Raw genomic sequence first — 14,154 nt, forward strand, 5'->3', positions numbered from 1 at the left:
TTTTTACTACAGGACTTAGATTTCAGTTAGCCTGGAAAATCAACTCGGAAATGTACTGGTCTAGATTCAAACATCTTTGCACAGTTGTCCAGCAGTGAGGGAGGAGGGAAAACTTTTATTCTCCCGCCCTCTATAAAAAATGTAGGTGTGAGATCGCAAGGTGCTACCTGAAATCCTTCGTAGTACCAGTTTGTGTCTCTACTTTAAAATGCACTGCATGCATGTCAGCCTGTCTAACCAATGTGGTTCATGGAAGCTGCTCATGACTAACATATGTATATATATTTATAAGGTTAAACTAATGGTTAAAGCAGGTTCAGTAGATCAACTGTTGCCCTGGGACGTAGGTCTATGTACAGTTCTGCTGCTTATCAGCTATGTGATGCTGGGCTCATTGCTCATTGCTTCTCTTGAATGTCAGGTTCTTTTTTAAATGTGCTAGTACAGTGCTTGAAATAATAAAACCTAGATGAGAATATAATGTGCAACTCCCCCCTGGCCTTGCATGCCCCAATGGAGAGTTTTAGTTCCATTCAGCACAGAAAGCAGAGCTCTTTCAATTTTGCTGCATAAAACAAAACCAAAAGAGCTTTGCCTTCCATGCTGAATTTAGAGGTGCTCATCATATCTTCTGTTATTTTTACAAGTTAAATTTTAATTTCAGTGCAAGAAAAGAACACCATTTGAATTTAAAAACAAACAAACAAAAAAATAGCTATGTGATTATACAGGTTTTAAAAATACTCTTCATGGGGCAAAGCACTCTTATTTCACCATTTCAGGTGAATTCATTTATCAAGTGCTTACCTAATACTTTAAACACTGTTTTTTAACTCTCAAAAATATAAGCGGAATAGGTGGAGGCACTAATGAGTGCCATGAATATAAAACCACGCATTGTCCTTACCCAAGTACTTCAGTTAGATGGGTAGTTATTTCTACAGCATTTTAGTCCCCCAAAAGAGCTCTCCAAAAATCTGCCATCTTGTCTTACTTGTCTTATTTGCCATCTTACGGGAAGCGGAGGTGAAGATGTAAAGTGAAGTTTCAAAGAAGGTGGGAAACAGGACTCTTGCTAGAAACCAGCAGCTGTAAATGCTCATGCAGCCAAAGGACAGGATATCTTACTGTCCTAGCAGCAAGGGTGAAGGCTGCACAGACAGTTCAGACTACGCTGTTTCCTGATGTCTGCAGCAAAACGAACAGCCAGTAAATACGGAGTGGGATTTATCTCCTCTACTTTTAGGTATCTAGTAGACAGAGGGTCCCTTTGCAGTCCATAAAGAGGAACAGTCATTTGTAGGGTGTGATTCCCTGTCATGCTTTACATGTCAGCTATTCAGACAGCATGATGTCCACATTGGTCAGGTGAAGACCACCCATAATGTCACGTTTAAAATCTCTTTGATTAGGAAGACAGAACTGGAATAGAAGCAGATCTCAAGACATGACAGATCCCATGGTTGGGGTAATTCAAACTCAGAATGTAGTTTTCCAGTTGGCTCCCTGGAGGTAAAATTTTGAAGTAACGTAGTCAATTTAAATGCTTATGTTCCATTTTCATAGCAACTGGAAGCCTATGTTTCATTGCCTTCTGATACAAATTTATCTCCCAGGTGCTATTTGACAGTTCTGCAATTTTTATCTTATGAGAAAGCTTTTTACTCTATGGCACTTCAGGGATGTAATTTTGTCATCCTGTACAGCCAACAGAGGGAATTAGCTACTGCTGGGAGACAAGGCTCAATACTGCAGTTGGGACTCTTGTTTCATATACAGTCCTGTGGGAATAAAAGTAGAATGTCCCAAACTGCCTTAGCCCTTTTTCTCTGTAAAATGTGTGAAACGTAAACACTTCACATGAAATCTGAATGTCTCCACAACTGGAACAAGAAAAAATTTTAATCCAAACTCTTAATTTTAATCTTAGTTCCTTGTCTTACAACATCTCTTGGACGCTGAAAATAAACTGCAAATTTACTGTCTCCAGCCTTCATTCATGTGACAGTCTAAACCCATCTGAAACCCTCATTTCAGGTTTCTCAGTACCCCCCCTTCCCAACCTGCCCAAAGTGCACAAAGCAGACCTCCCCCTGCCCCTGAGTACAGTGCTCCCCTGCTCCCCAAACAGGTTAAACAAACAGGGAGATTCCTCCGGGGAAGTCACAGGTTCAAGATCACAAAGGACACACTTCATTTGGGCCAGATGGGAGTTTTTTCTTGCTATTGTGCTTATCTGTATCTTCACTGTCATCCAGACGTTAACCTCTGACCTGTGAGCCTGCCTCTCAAAAAAGCCTTGCAGTGTTTACCCATTATGTAATGTCTGTACTTTTGTGGAAATTTTACAGAAACAAATGGAGGAAGTTTGCCAGTCAAATGGCTGGACAATAAATCCTGTCCCGTGTAGATAGAATGGTTTACTGTCACTGTAAGTCTGCTACTGGCATCTGTCACCAAAGAAATGTTTACCAGTTTCAATGGACTGGAGTGCCAAAGTATTCCAGCATTGCAGGGCTGTACATGATTTGTAGAACAACCACCACTGTGCTAGATAGAGGTAGCCTTGTTTTGCTAGCCTGAATAAACAAAGTGACAATGTTTCAGATAAATCAAGGTCACTAACATCTTTTTCTGTCTATTCATCTCCTAGGTTCACAAATGCAAGTACTCAAATGCTAGTTTCTTCATTGTAATGCTTTTTCTGCCCTAAGATATCTTTCCTAGAAGTTTAATCCAGGTAGGCAAACTGCCTTCAGACCCCTCTGCTTATTTATAATAGGTCCTTTATTATTTGTGCACTATGTCTTCCCACCCTTCCTTACAATCCATTTTCTTTACAGTCCCTGCTGTCTCTCCTCTTTCTGTACTATTTCCCCTTTGGGACAAGATGTTACATGATGCAACCTTTCTGCACAGTGTCATCGCAATGCTTTCTGCTCTGTGACTGGGGCTTCTATGTATCATCAACCGTAAAGTTAGGACAATGGAAAGATGAGTTTGAATAAGAAGCAGGAACAAACACAATTTGAAACAGTGGGACAGAGAGGTAATGTAATTCTTCTTTCACTGACTCTTTCAACCAAGGGTCTGACTCTGCTGCCACTGAATGGAGCTTTTCACTCTGGATGTCAATGGGAGTGGCACTCAGTCTTAGAGTTCCGCTATAATTAAGTTTTCAAATCTCATTTCCTTTCAAGAGGAGAGAAAACATTGTTGTGACTAAGCTTTGGATGTGGTAACAAATCCCTGGCAGGTTGATTTGTTTTAACGGACGTATTAGTTTTAAGGAAAGTTTTACCATCTTTTCTGCCCTTAATCACAGCTTTTATTACAATTACAGTAATGCAACAGCTGTACATGCCAAAGGCAATATGTATATTTTTAATGAGTTGACATGCAACCTTCCTGGAGAGGAGAAACAACTTCATTTGCTGAATGTTTCTGAACCATATCTAGCAGCTTATTAAGGGACAAGGAATCAATCAGAAAAACATTTACCACAAATTCAGAGGCTTCAGTAACTCACAGGTGAGCAGTCCATAAGACAGACTTGGTTGTTGTGCTAGGTTTAGAAAATTTTTGCCAAATGCTAACATTTTCTATTATCCACAAACAATACAAGAGAAGGTTAACAGGCAATATCTGGAAAGCCCTAAGATCATTAATCCACACATGTGGTCCTGAGTCACTGGGCTGTAAAACATCATAATTTTCCAAAGATGAAATCAAAGGGGATTCTGCTTGAAAGAGATGGTATCCCAAGTCAAAAGAAACTAGTTGCATCAATAAGGCCTATTTATGCACGTTTTTCAGGACATTGGCTCACAGGGGGTTTCATTCTGGTATAACAAATTCAGTCAATATTTGACAAATGAACATAGGCAGAGATCACATCCTATGAGCCTTCAGCCTGGTTTCTTGCCTTAATTTACCTTACAGCTTGGACACAGATCAGACACTGGTGCACACAGAAAATCACAACAGGCTGACATGCACACATCAGCTGGGCTCATTCACCTGGGGACTGAAGAGCTTGGACAGTCAGGCTCCGACAGCAGCACATAAAATCTGTTTTGTTAAATTATGCCTGCCATGGCTGTGGTCTGGGCCAAACAGCATTCACAGACAATGGCTGGCTGTGCTTTTTTTTGAGGTTAATGCAGGCCAAGGACCATTCGCAATACAACCCTGGACGTGGATAATGTGTTTTGAGAGGTAAAAGTTTATCTGTGGGGACCAGAGAAGGATTCCTGGCTTGTGGAGATGCGACCCCACAGCCCTTCACATACCTTTCTCTGAGACCAAATTATCAAAGGAAGAAGCCTGAAAGGCTACTGTACATATAACTGAATGCTTGCTTTCTCCGCGGTCATCATAAAACTGCCATACATTAATAGGAACTCAAGCAATAAACCACAGTACTCCTTATCAGAAATATACGTTATCAACCCGGAGCCTGATTCTGTCAGGCACCAGGTTCTGCAACACAGCGATTGTCATTATGCCAGGTTTGTACAACATAAACAAGGCTGTCTAGGTTTGGCAGTAAGAACCCTCACTGTCCATCCTGTTTTCAGTCTTTCAGTCTCTGTGCAGTCCTACAGCAAGCCTCCAATACAGACCAACACATCCACAGATATTCGTGAAAGCTATAGGACCTCGCTGCAATCACAGTTGCAGCATAACTGGACATGTAGAAATGTGTTCTTACTACTATTAATGTAATCAAAACTTCCATCTCGCTATGCATGCAAACTCTATTACAAATTATTTTCAACTGCTGACTTACCAAAATACCTGGAGTATAGTATGATACATATTCTGGTTTTCATTCTAAGCTTAAGATAACTCATCTGAAATTATTCCCTTTGTTAAAGCTGTTTCTTTCACTACAATGTGAAAAATACGTGTACAATATGCGCTGGAGGAACGCTGATCTTCTATCTTTCTCTGTATGCCCCAAAAAGTGCTGAAATTCTTCTGTGCATAAAGTAACTTCAACGTATCCCTGTAGGCTGAAGGCCCTTTTCTGAATTTACCAATATTCCAATTCAGAAGACAAAATCTATACAGCTGGTTAAATCATAGCTTTAAAAAAACATATGCAAAGAACTCTTTGTGAAACAGATGACTGATTTCTTTTCACCGTCCAGTATGAATGAAATGCAAAACGTAAACAGACATTAAGTAACATAAACTTGACTGCAAAACTGTTTTAATCATGAGATACTGTTAGCAATATAGATCAGTTTTCTTAAAAATATATAAATTCTTTGGAAAAATATTTTATTTGTTATTTTCCCCTTAAGATTTTTTTTTTAACTGACTCATTTGAGATTTTCCTGTACCCATGCTCTTAGTTTGAGAAAAATTAGATTTGTCCTTCAAAACTTATTCATGCTTTAGTATAAAGTTTTTGCCCGCAAAACTGCATCAACGTTTACTAAATGAAAGCAATAAAAAAGTTGGTGTAACAAAATAAGAGGTGCTCACCGATGCAGTCCACACTGAAGAGATTCACAGAAGTTGTTATGGATGATTCATCGCAGGTCTTCATTCCTCGCAGAGCAAACCGCACCAGGGAGGCTTTGACTCCCTCTGGTAGGAAGGACAGCAGGTAGACGGGCATGTACAGAACGTAACGAAGTTTGCACAGCAAAGGGGTCATGAGCTTTCCTTGAGGGGACTGAGCCATACGCTCTATGGTTGGAAACAGCAGCACAGAGCGAAGAACCTGCCAGGCCAGGAGAAAACATCTGTCAGCAAAGGCCTACGCACCACAGCCCAGCCTAGGAGGCTGCGTTTTTAAATGAGTCTCTGCCTGAAATGCAGTTGGCTTTCCAGGCATGCAGCACCTCAGACACTTAGTCGGGCTTTGTGGTTGGCCCAGGTTACATTATTTAAAAGACGATGCAAACGAGTACATGTTCCTGATGTTTTATGGGTGAGGAGGGGGAGTACTGAGCAGGAGAGTGGCCCGCAGGAGGAAGCACGGCATCAGGGGACGGCGACCCGCCAGGGGTATCGGGCAGCATGCCACCTCGGGCTGTCCCGGCTCTCCCGTCAGCAGGAGTACAGTGCTTCCCATTCCATCTGGTAACCTATTTTCTCTAAGTAAACCAACCAAACAAATTAAAAACATGTCAGCCTCTGTGAACGGGAACTTTGTTTTGACAACATGTGGGGGTTTCAGTCTGCAGCTCAACATAGGTAAGCTTGGTCAGAAAAAGAGTCTAAGCACCCAGCCCCTTCACTAAGGTGTGCACAGCAGTGCACAGTATCACTGTGTCATAGGGAAACACACGTATTTTAAAACGAGTTACGGTAACAGAATGCACTGTAGCATTAAAATAGAATGAAAAACCCATCCACACTAAACAAAAATGAATGAATACACCTACTATCAATTATATTCCAATGGTAAGATCAAACAAATATTCTGAAAGGATATCTGCAACTTTTTTTCTGCAAGTAAAAGCATATTGTAAGCATTCATACAGGAAAATGCCTCACAGACAGAAGACTACAGAATGTAACAGAAGTATCAAGAAAGTAAAGTAAAAGAGGTTCTAGATATTGCATTTGCAGATAATTAGGTATAAACCACTGTGCTTTGTTGGTGACAGCATAAATAAAATAGATGTATTTATATATGTCTGCTTATTGCACATATCACTCTACACATTGCACACATTAGACTATTTTGTAAAAAGTATTTGTGACCAGCACCCCCAGGCCCTTTCCCCCCAGCCAGTTTCCAGCCGCTTTGCCCCAGCCTGTAGTGCTGCGTGAGGCTGGTGTGACCCAGGGGCAGGACCCAGCACTGAGCCCTGTTGAACTTCATACCGCTGGCCTCAGCCCATGGATCCAGCCTGCCCAGATCCCTCTGCAGAGTCTCCTGCCCTCCAGCAGATCAACACTCCCCCACAACTTGGTGTCATCTGCAAACTCACTGAGGGGACTCACTGAGGGGGCACTCGACCCCCTTGATCTCCTGGCTCTCCTTGTTTCTTCCCTCATCATTCCCTGCAACTGGAAGGACAGAGGAGAACACTACTTGTGCTCCTGATCCTTTAACCAGTTGTCCCAAGGCCCTGAAGTCTCTCTTGATTGCCCTTGGACTTCTTGTTGCAACTTCATTGCTGCCTACCTGAATAATCAACAGCAGACAGTAACCTGAGGGCTGTTCCAGGGTGGGCAGCTTTCTCTTCACATCTTCAACCCGGGCTGCCCCAGGGAGGCAGCGGACTTCCCTCAGAAGTGGGTCTGGTCTGCACATCGGGTTTTCTGTTCTCTTCAGAAGGGAGTCTCCTATGACAATGACCTGTCAGCAGTTTTGACGCAGGGTGTAGGCCTGTTTAAACTTGGCAGCACCTCTGTGCTAGAACAACCACCATCCTCATCCAGTTCCACTTGCCGAGCCTCATCTCTGCCATGCACGGGCACCTGGGTTGGTGGGGCAGGCACAGAGGAGATGCACCTGCTGTAGCAGGCAGGAACTTGTCACCATTCCCCCACATCCCTCCAGTCACCATGTTCATCCAGGCAGAGAGCAGACAGGGAATCCTCCATATCATGCATCCATCATCAGTAACTTGCCACGCTGTACTTTCCACAGTGTCTTAAAAGCAGACTTTGAAAGTGCTATTTATATCAAATACAGAACTATTTTAAGAAATCCTTCAACTTTCCAGCTGATACTGCCTTGGTTTTAGACAAAGAAAAATACATTCTCAGGGAAACCAGTCCTGGGCCTCTTTTTATTAAAGGCAACCAGCAGCTGAAGTATACGAATGCAAGACTTGTACTAAATTATATAGTAGTTTTGTGATACTTCAGCTAGGAGCTGAACTCAAACTGTTGTGATCTAAAGCAGATTTGACCTGCGTTCCCTGGCACACATTAATCCTTTGACATTACAGTTTATAGATACAGGATTAGTTGCTTGGAGTGCTGTACTAACCACTGGGGGAAGTTGGTAAACCCTGGAGGAAAAAGGACAAACCAAGAATGCTGTTAGAGTGTCCCGTGCATTCCTGTATTTTTTAATGGCACACAAATTTATGAAATGGTGGTAAGATGGAAGACAATTTTATTTAATGTCTTCCTTTTTTTAATCTTGTGCAGACAGTAATAGAGAAATGTAACATCTGTATTTGTCAGATACTTATCAGCTATTTCTTAGCTTACTGCTAGCTTCCTGAGCCAGGATTTTGACTGCAGGCTTGCTTCAACTGCAGATACAACAGATTTAACATATTTTAATATAATGACACATATGTTCATTAAAAAGTATGTCATATTTGTGTCTTGCAGTAAGTGAAGTAGAAATATACAGGTAAAATGAAGGACATTAATGAGATTCAAAGGGTCAATATCAGTTAATTATTTTTTTAGCTTTCAAATGCCAGAATCTTACCTATATCCAACTTACACTAGCTGAAATAAAGTAGATGGCACAGAATTATATTCAAGTTACAACTTTCAGAATTATTATAAAACTAGTCTTTCTGAAGATGGAGGACACTGCCTATCATAAGCACCAGGTATTATCACAGCTATGAATGTCACAGTACGTACCATTAAGTAATGTGTGAAGGTTAATGACCCCTTTATTTATGGAAACCATTCTCATACTTAATGATAGATGTTCCTTGTGATACCAATCAGGCAAAATACAAACAATATTGCATACAGCTAGAGAGAGAAATCCAGATTAACCAAATTACCCCAAATTCAAAGTCCAGTGTTTTTATCAGTTAAACACATGCGAAGGCAGAGAGTCAGGCAAGTAGAGACACTAGTCACAGAGACTTGAGCGGATCAGGGGACTACTGAAAGTTGGCCAGTGACTCTACTGAAAGCAAACACACCCTGTGCCCAGGAGTCACTGAGAGCTGTGGGTCATATCACCTAGTCTTGGTGTGCTTTGGTCAACTCGCTAAAAATAGTACATGTATCCTTACATTATACTGGAATTGTCACTGTTGATTTTTGTGACAATAAACAGTATTTGTAAAACTGTCATTCAACTTATTTAACATACTATTAAACTGCAAGACTTCAACACTCAGGATGACACATGCATTAAAGTTCAATATGCAAGACAAAGATGCTCTTTGGGTTAGTCACCAGGCAGCTGCTTCTATTTTCATCATTAATTTTTAACTCTATAAATCACACAGGGCTCAAGATCTGAATGGTTCAAGGAACTATAATATGACGCAGTGTCTCAGAAGTTTTAGAACTTGTTAACAACAAGTAAACATAAGTACATATATTACGTAAGTAACAAAAAGCTAACATTATCTGAAAGCCCTTCACATAATTCAATGTGGTGCCAAGGCAGCTCCTAGTCCCTAGTCAAGCAGAATATGTATCACTGAAAAAATGAATGGGGCATGGCCCGAGCATGCGTCCAGAGAACAAACCACCCTCAAAGCCCAATATACTGTGCCTGTTATTCCTTCACACACCACAGTAGGAAGACGTGGGGAATTTCAAAGTTTCACTTTTGTCACTGTTTATACACCTTGGTATCTAGAGCAATCAGTCCATCAACTTCAGGTATGTATGACCTGCACGGTAAAATTTTGCAACATAGAAGAAACTTTATTTCACAGGAAAAGTGAGCCCTCAGAGCAAAGAATATTACATGTCTGTTCCCCAAAAGTATGGCATTGACCAAGAAGCTTTGTTTAGGCAGGATCCCTAAATGAGTATGATTCATTTCATGTGATGATTGCTTCATATAAATACTAAAGAATAAAACAAAGACTTCCTCCAAACTACTTAAATAAAGAACACATATATTTCTGTACATCTGGGGTTTGTATTCAGCTATTAACCTATCTAAAAGAAGATGACAAGGTGACAACTGAGTACCTTCAAGTCTTCGCTAGCTAATGGCTATCTCAGCATGTTTTTGGATTTGCAGAAACATTTGGATTTTTTTTTTGTTTTGATTAAAATGAGAACAGAGTATAAAAAGCCAAAGAATTAAATTTACAGTGAATTGTTGTTTAACACTGTACAATATAATAGTCTCAACCATACCAGGCAAAGGATTTTTGTGAAAAGTTTGTTTCCTTATAAAAAGACTAAAAATATGCGGATCAGATAAAGCTAAAAAAACCCCACAGTAATATTTTTCATTATTGTCTTCTACTGAAAGAGTTGAAATATGTTCATCAGCTATGATTTGAAGTTTGAGTGGTAATACTATTTGTTACAGGGACTGGTAAACTACAGTGCTGAGGATGTAAAACCATGCTTAAAAACCATACAACTTACACTTACAAGCATATTAAAAAAAATTATTCCATTTTCAGAGCAATTAACTCCTCAAATGCCAGGAGGAGCTTAATACATTTGAAATCAGGTAGTCCTGAGTATGTGTATGAAATGCTGGTTACAGATTCAGGCACCTCAGATGTGTACCTTCCTGAGATCACACAGCTGAGGGCCCAGAGACAGCTGTTACACCATGCCGCTTGCTCGTAATACAGAGTGACAAAATGGGAGAGAAAAGCAGGCAGGATGTGAAAAGGCAGACGCTAACTGACAGAAAGGAGCAGGAGCCATTTTAAAGATTTGCTTTAGAAGAGACTCCAAGTCAGTGAATTTGCTTTCTCAGTCTCATATCTTGGCTCCCAATGGACAGACCATCCCTGCCCATGACACCTTGCAAGCATATTCAGATCTTTAAGAAATTCGTAACACATGACTCTGATCCGCTGAAGAAAATATCAGAAAATGAAACTTCCTCAGAAATAAACAGCTGGTACACCCTGCTTTAGTGGCAGAAGCAGCAGTCATTAGAGGCTCACACTGACTTTTGAGTGGGGAAGGTTTTGGAGAGTATTTGCTTCTGCTGCATAATCTGTTCTTAATCACCAGGTGTGCAGAAATGGTTAAAATAATAACCACCAACACAAAAACCAGAAGGCTCAGCTCACACGCCAGTTATGCAACTCAGAGCCCACGAGGAACTCCAGAGATCAAACCAGCGGGCAGAAGCAAGGAAGCAATCTATTATGTTTTATAACTGACCCATCACACCGACTGATACTCAGTAAAGCATCCAAGCACAGTTCTGCAGCTCGCCCACAGACCCTGCAGCCACACACCCCTGCTCCGTAGCAACAGCATCACTACGTGCATGACTTCAAATCACAGGGATAGAAAGAAAAGCAAGGAAGTTTTATTTAAAATTCCTTCAAAATCCGACGAAAAGCAAAAGCCGTTTCTCTGTCAGAAGTAACACTTCTTTTGATATATATTAGTTCACCCCACATATTACTTTGTTATTCCTCTGTTGTGTTGGCAGAGGAATAGCTATTATCTATCAAGTGAAAGCTAGTAAATTTTTCGAAGATAACATAACGATGCACTTAATGGTAATCTACAGTCTATGCTTGACATGGAATGCCACATTAATCACAATTTCTTCTACTCAGTATGCAGAAACCTACAGGCAAAACAACAAGGGTCAGGGAAGTAGTCCTTGCTTTATTTTATCACAGCTGTGTCGAGCAGATTTCCAAGAAAATGCATAGGGCAAACCAGACAGCGTTGGCTTGGGGCGTGGGCTTTCCTTTCATTGGAGCGAGACGTTCTGGACTTGCCCATTCACTTTGCTCAGTCATAAATTATATAAAATATAGATTAGTGTAGTGTATTATAGTGTAATATAATATAATATATAATAGAGTTATATTTTAAAATCTTGAATGGTTTCTTCTTCAGCTGTTCAAGCTGCCATTTGGTTGGTTTATCAGCAAGCTGCCTGTTACAGCTCAGTATCAACAAACCTGCATGATTTCATCACAGCAAAAGAACTAAAGAATGAACACAAGTGACAAAAAATTATTTCACTCCTGGTTTGAGGTAAGAGCGTACTGTGTGCACTTTCTTCCCTTCTACCTTATAGATCTCCTGTCACCCTAAATGAATGTTTGGGCATATTAGATAGGCAACAGAACAAGCATCTCAAACACAGTTAATAAAGAATCTCATCACTGAACATTTCAAAGTGCTTTATAAAAATTAAGTCCCACAGAGAAGACTTAGCATGCTTTTTATGGACAAATAAACAAGCCAGCCACAAATACAGCAAAAAATTAATTAAGGGCCTGGATAATAATATTTCTGATGGAAATTTTATATAAATATATATAAAATAATACTAACAGCTTGGCAAATGGGAGCAAAAAGGCAATGGGCAGCGAACCATAACTCCACACATTTTTAAGGGTTATAAATGCAAAGGATGCAAAATAATATTTTGGGTGGGACAAGTGACTTAAGTAGATGCAACAGAAAGAAATGAAAAAATTCAAATGTTAAAGGAGGTATCAGAAGTCTCTATTGACATCAACTTTTATGCTGCACCAAGCTATCAGATTCCAACTGTAGAACTGTTACCAACAGGAACAGTGCAACAGAGAGTAATGCCACCTTACACAGATGTGACAGCCACCCTCAATTTCCAAAACCAGAATATTGTGTCAGGAAGCTATAAAAATATAAACATAAAGCCCGACAATGTTAATTATACACTCATTCCTCTCATGCAGCCACACTGTCCTGGAACTACACCATATTATATATGCTGAACTAATAATTCAGGAAGAATCAAAAGTAAATGCACTGACTTAAAACGTGGGGATTTTTGTTTTCTTTCGACCCCTCCTTTTGTCTAAGTGGTTACTCGATTAAAAAAAAATAAAAAATTACAGCATGTTTCAGTTATACATCAAGCTAGCAGAACCTTTGCAGAGTGGTTATGCCTAGAAAAGAAACATACCCTTTCAGGAGAAAACCAATCAAATGTTATTTGCAAAGTTTTTACCCCTCCTCCAAAAAGTTAGAATGAAACATGAAGTTGAGAACACTACAGAAAATATATTTCTCTCTAATTCAAAGAATTACGTTAATAACATAAACTTTTAACACTCTACCACAAGACTGATCATAAACCCGGTGCATTCTGCATTTTCTTCCCATCAGGCCGTAAGAAATCCTCCAGCACCCAATGACATATTTCATAATGCTTTGTAAAAAGATCTAAACCTCTAAACCCAATGATCCAGCACAGGATGAGAAGATGGCAGACTCACAGCACTACCACTGGCATGGGCCCCCTTTTCTGATATGGAACTTATTAAATTTTTTTACAAATCCCAGGAAAGGTGTTTTTTTTAGCCAACAGAAAATGCTACCAAAATGAAACACAGAGATCAGTGCCAATGGAGGACTGCTTTGTGATCTGAAATTTTTGATGAACAAGATACACCAGCTGCCATCTGCAAGTTTTCAATGTTATGCAGAACACTATATACTGTCTATCTGTGGTCAATCTTCACTGCTTCCAAGGAAGGAAACTGAGGCATCAGAAGCTATACCTCCAGTAAGGGCAAAAAGTATTTCTTGGAAGTACTGCATTCTGCACATGGGAAAGTCCATAAACAGGAGTTCAGGTACTGAAATGTAAGACAGGCTTCATACTAGTAATTAGAATGCATACATACATATACATATATATGAATGACATTTACAATATATAACTGAAATATATGAGCTTACATAATTAAACATGGTGCAAAAACTACAGCAATGGTAACAAACATACTCTCTTCTATTTTTTACAGTCCCCTCCATTAACTATTCACATTCACTAAAAACAATATAGTCTTCTTGCTATTACTTATTTGGATGATTACTTCAGATTTAATATTTTTTTGTCCAGAAACTGTTTTTTAAATTTTGGAATGTATTTATATCCATATGATCCTACATAAGTATTGCATTAGAATATAACATAATAGGTAACTGCATAACAGTTCTAGTTTTTCTCTGTATTTACTCTTTGTAATGCTTATAGAAGACACTCATAATACACATTCTCTGTTTGATGAGGTTAAATGAGCCAAGATAAATTATCTTCCTAGGCTTTCCCTCTACAGTCTGAACTCATCTTTCTTCAACACAGCTGGCTAGAAATTACCTTGTATGATAGTGCTTAGAATTTTCTGTCCTATAAATCATATTATGCTGAACTAAAATGTGTGTGAGTTCTCTCCATGTGTCATTCAGCTTCACAAAAGTACTGATGGAGGCTCTTAAGAAAGACTTTTCTTAAACATTATC

The 14,154-nt window shown here is 39.7% G+C and overlaps 1 protein-coding gene across 4 annotated transcripts in view; it reads right to left on the minus strand.

The window, feature by feature from the left end:
• LDAH (lipid droplet associated hydrolase) overlaps window positions 1-14,154 on the minus strand; it is a 124,621-nt gene that overhangs the window by 34,891 nt on the left and 75,576 nt on the right. For all 4 annotated transcript variants that reach the window (XM_056343110.1, XM_056343108.1, XM_056343111.1 and 1 more), the window contains one exon: window positions 5,497-5,737. In XM_056343110.1, the coding sequence (XP_056199085.1) occupies window positions 5,497-5,737 (241 nt within the window). The remainder of the gene's footprint in view (window positions 1-5,496; window positions 5,738-14,154) is intronic.

Source organism: Falco biarmicus, chromosome 6 (assembly GCF_023638135.1).
Source record: "Falco biarmicus isolate bFalBia1 chromosome 6, bFalBia1.pri, whole genome shotgun sequence".
In the NCBI taxonomy this organism is placed as follows: Eukaryota; Metazoa; Chordata; class Aves; order Falconiformes; family Falconidae; genus Falco; species Falco biarmicus.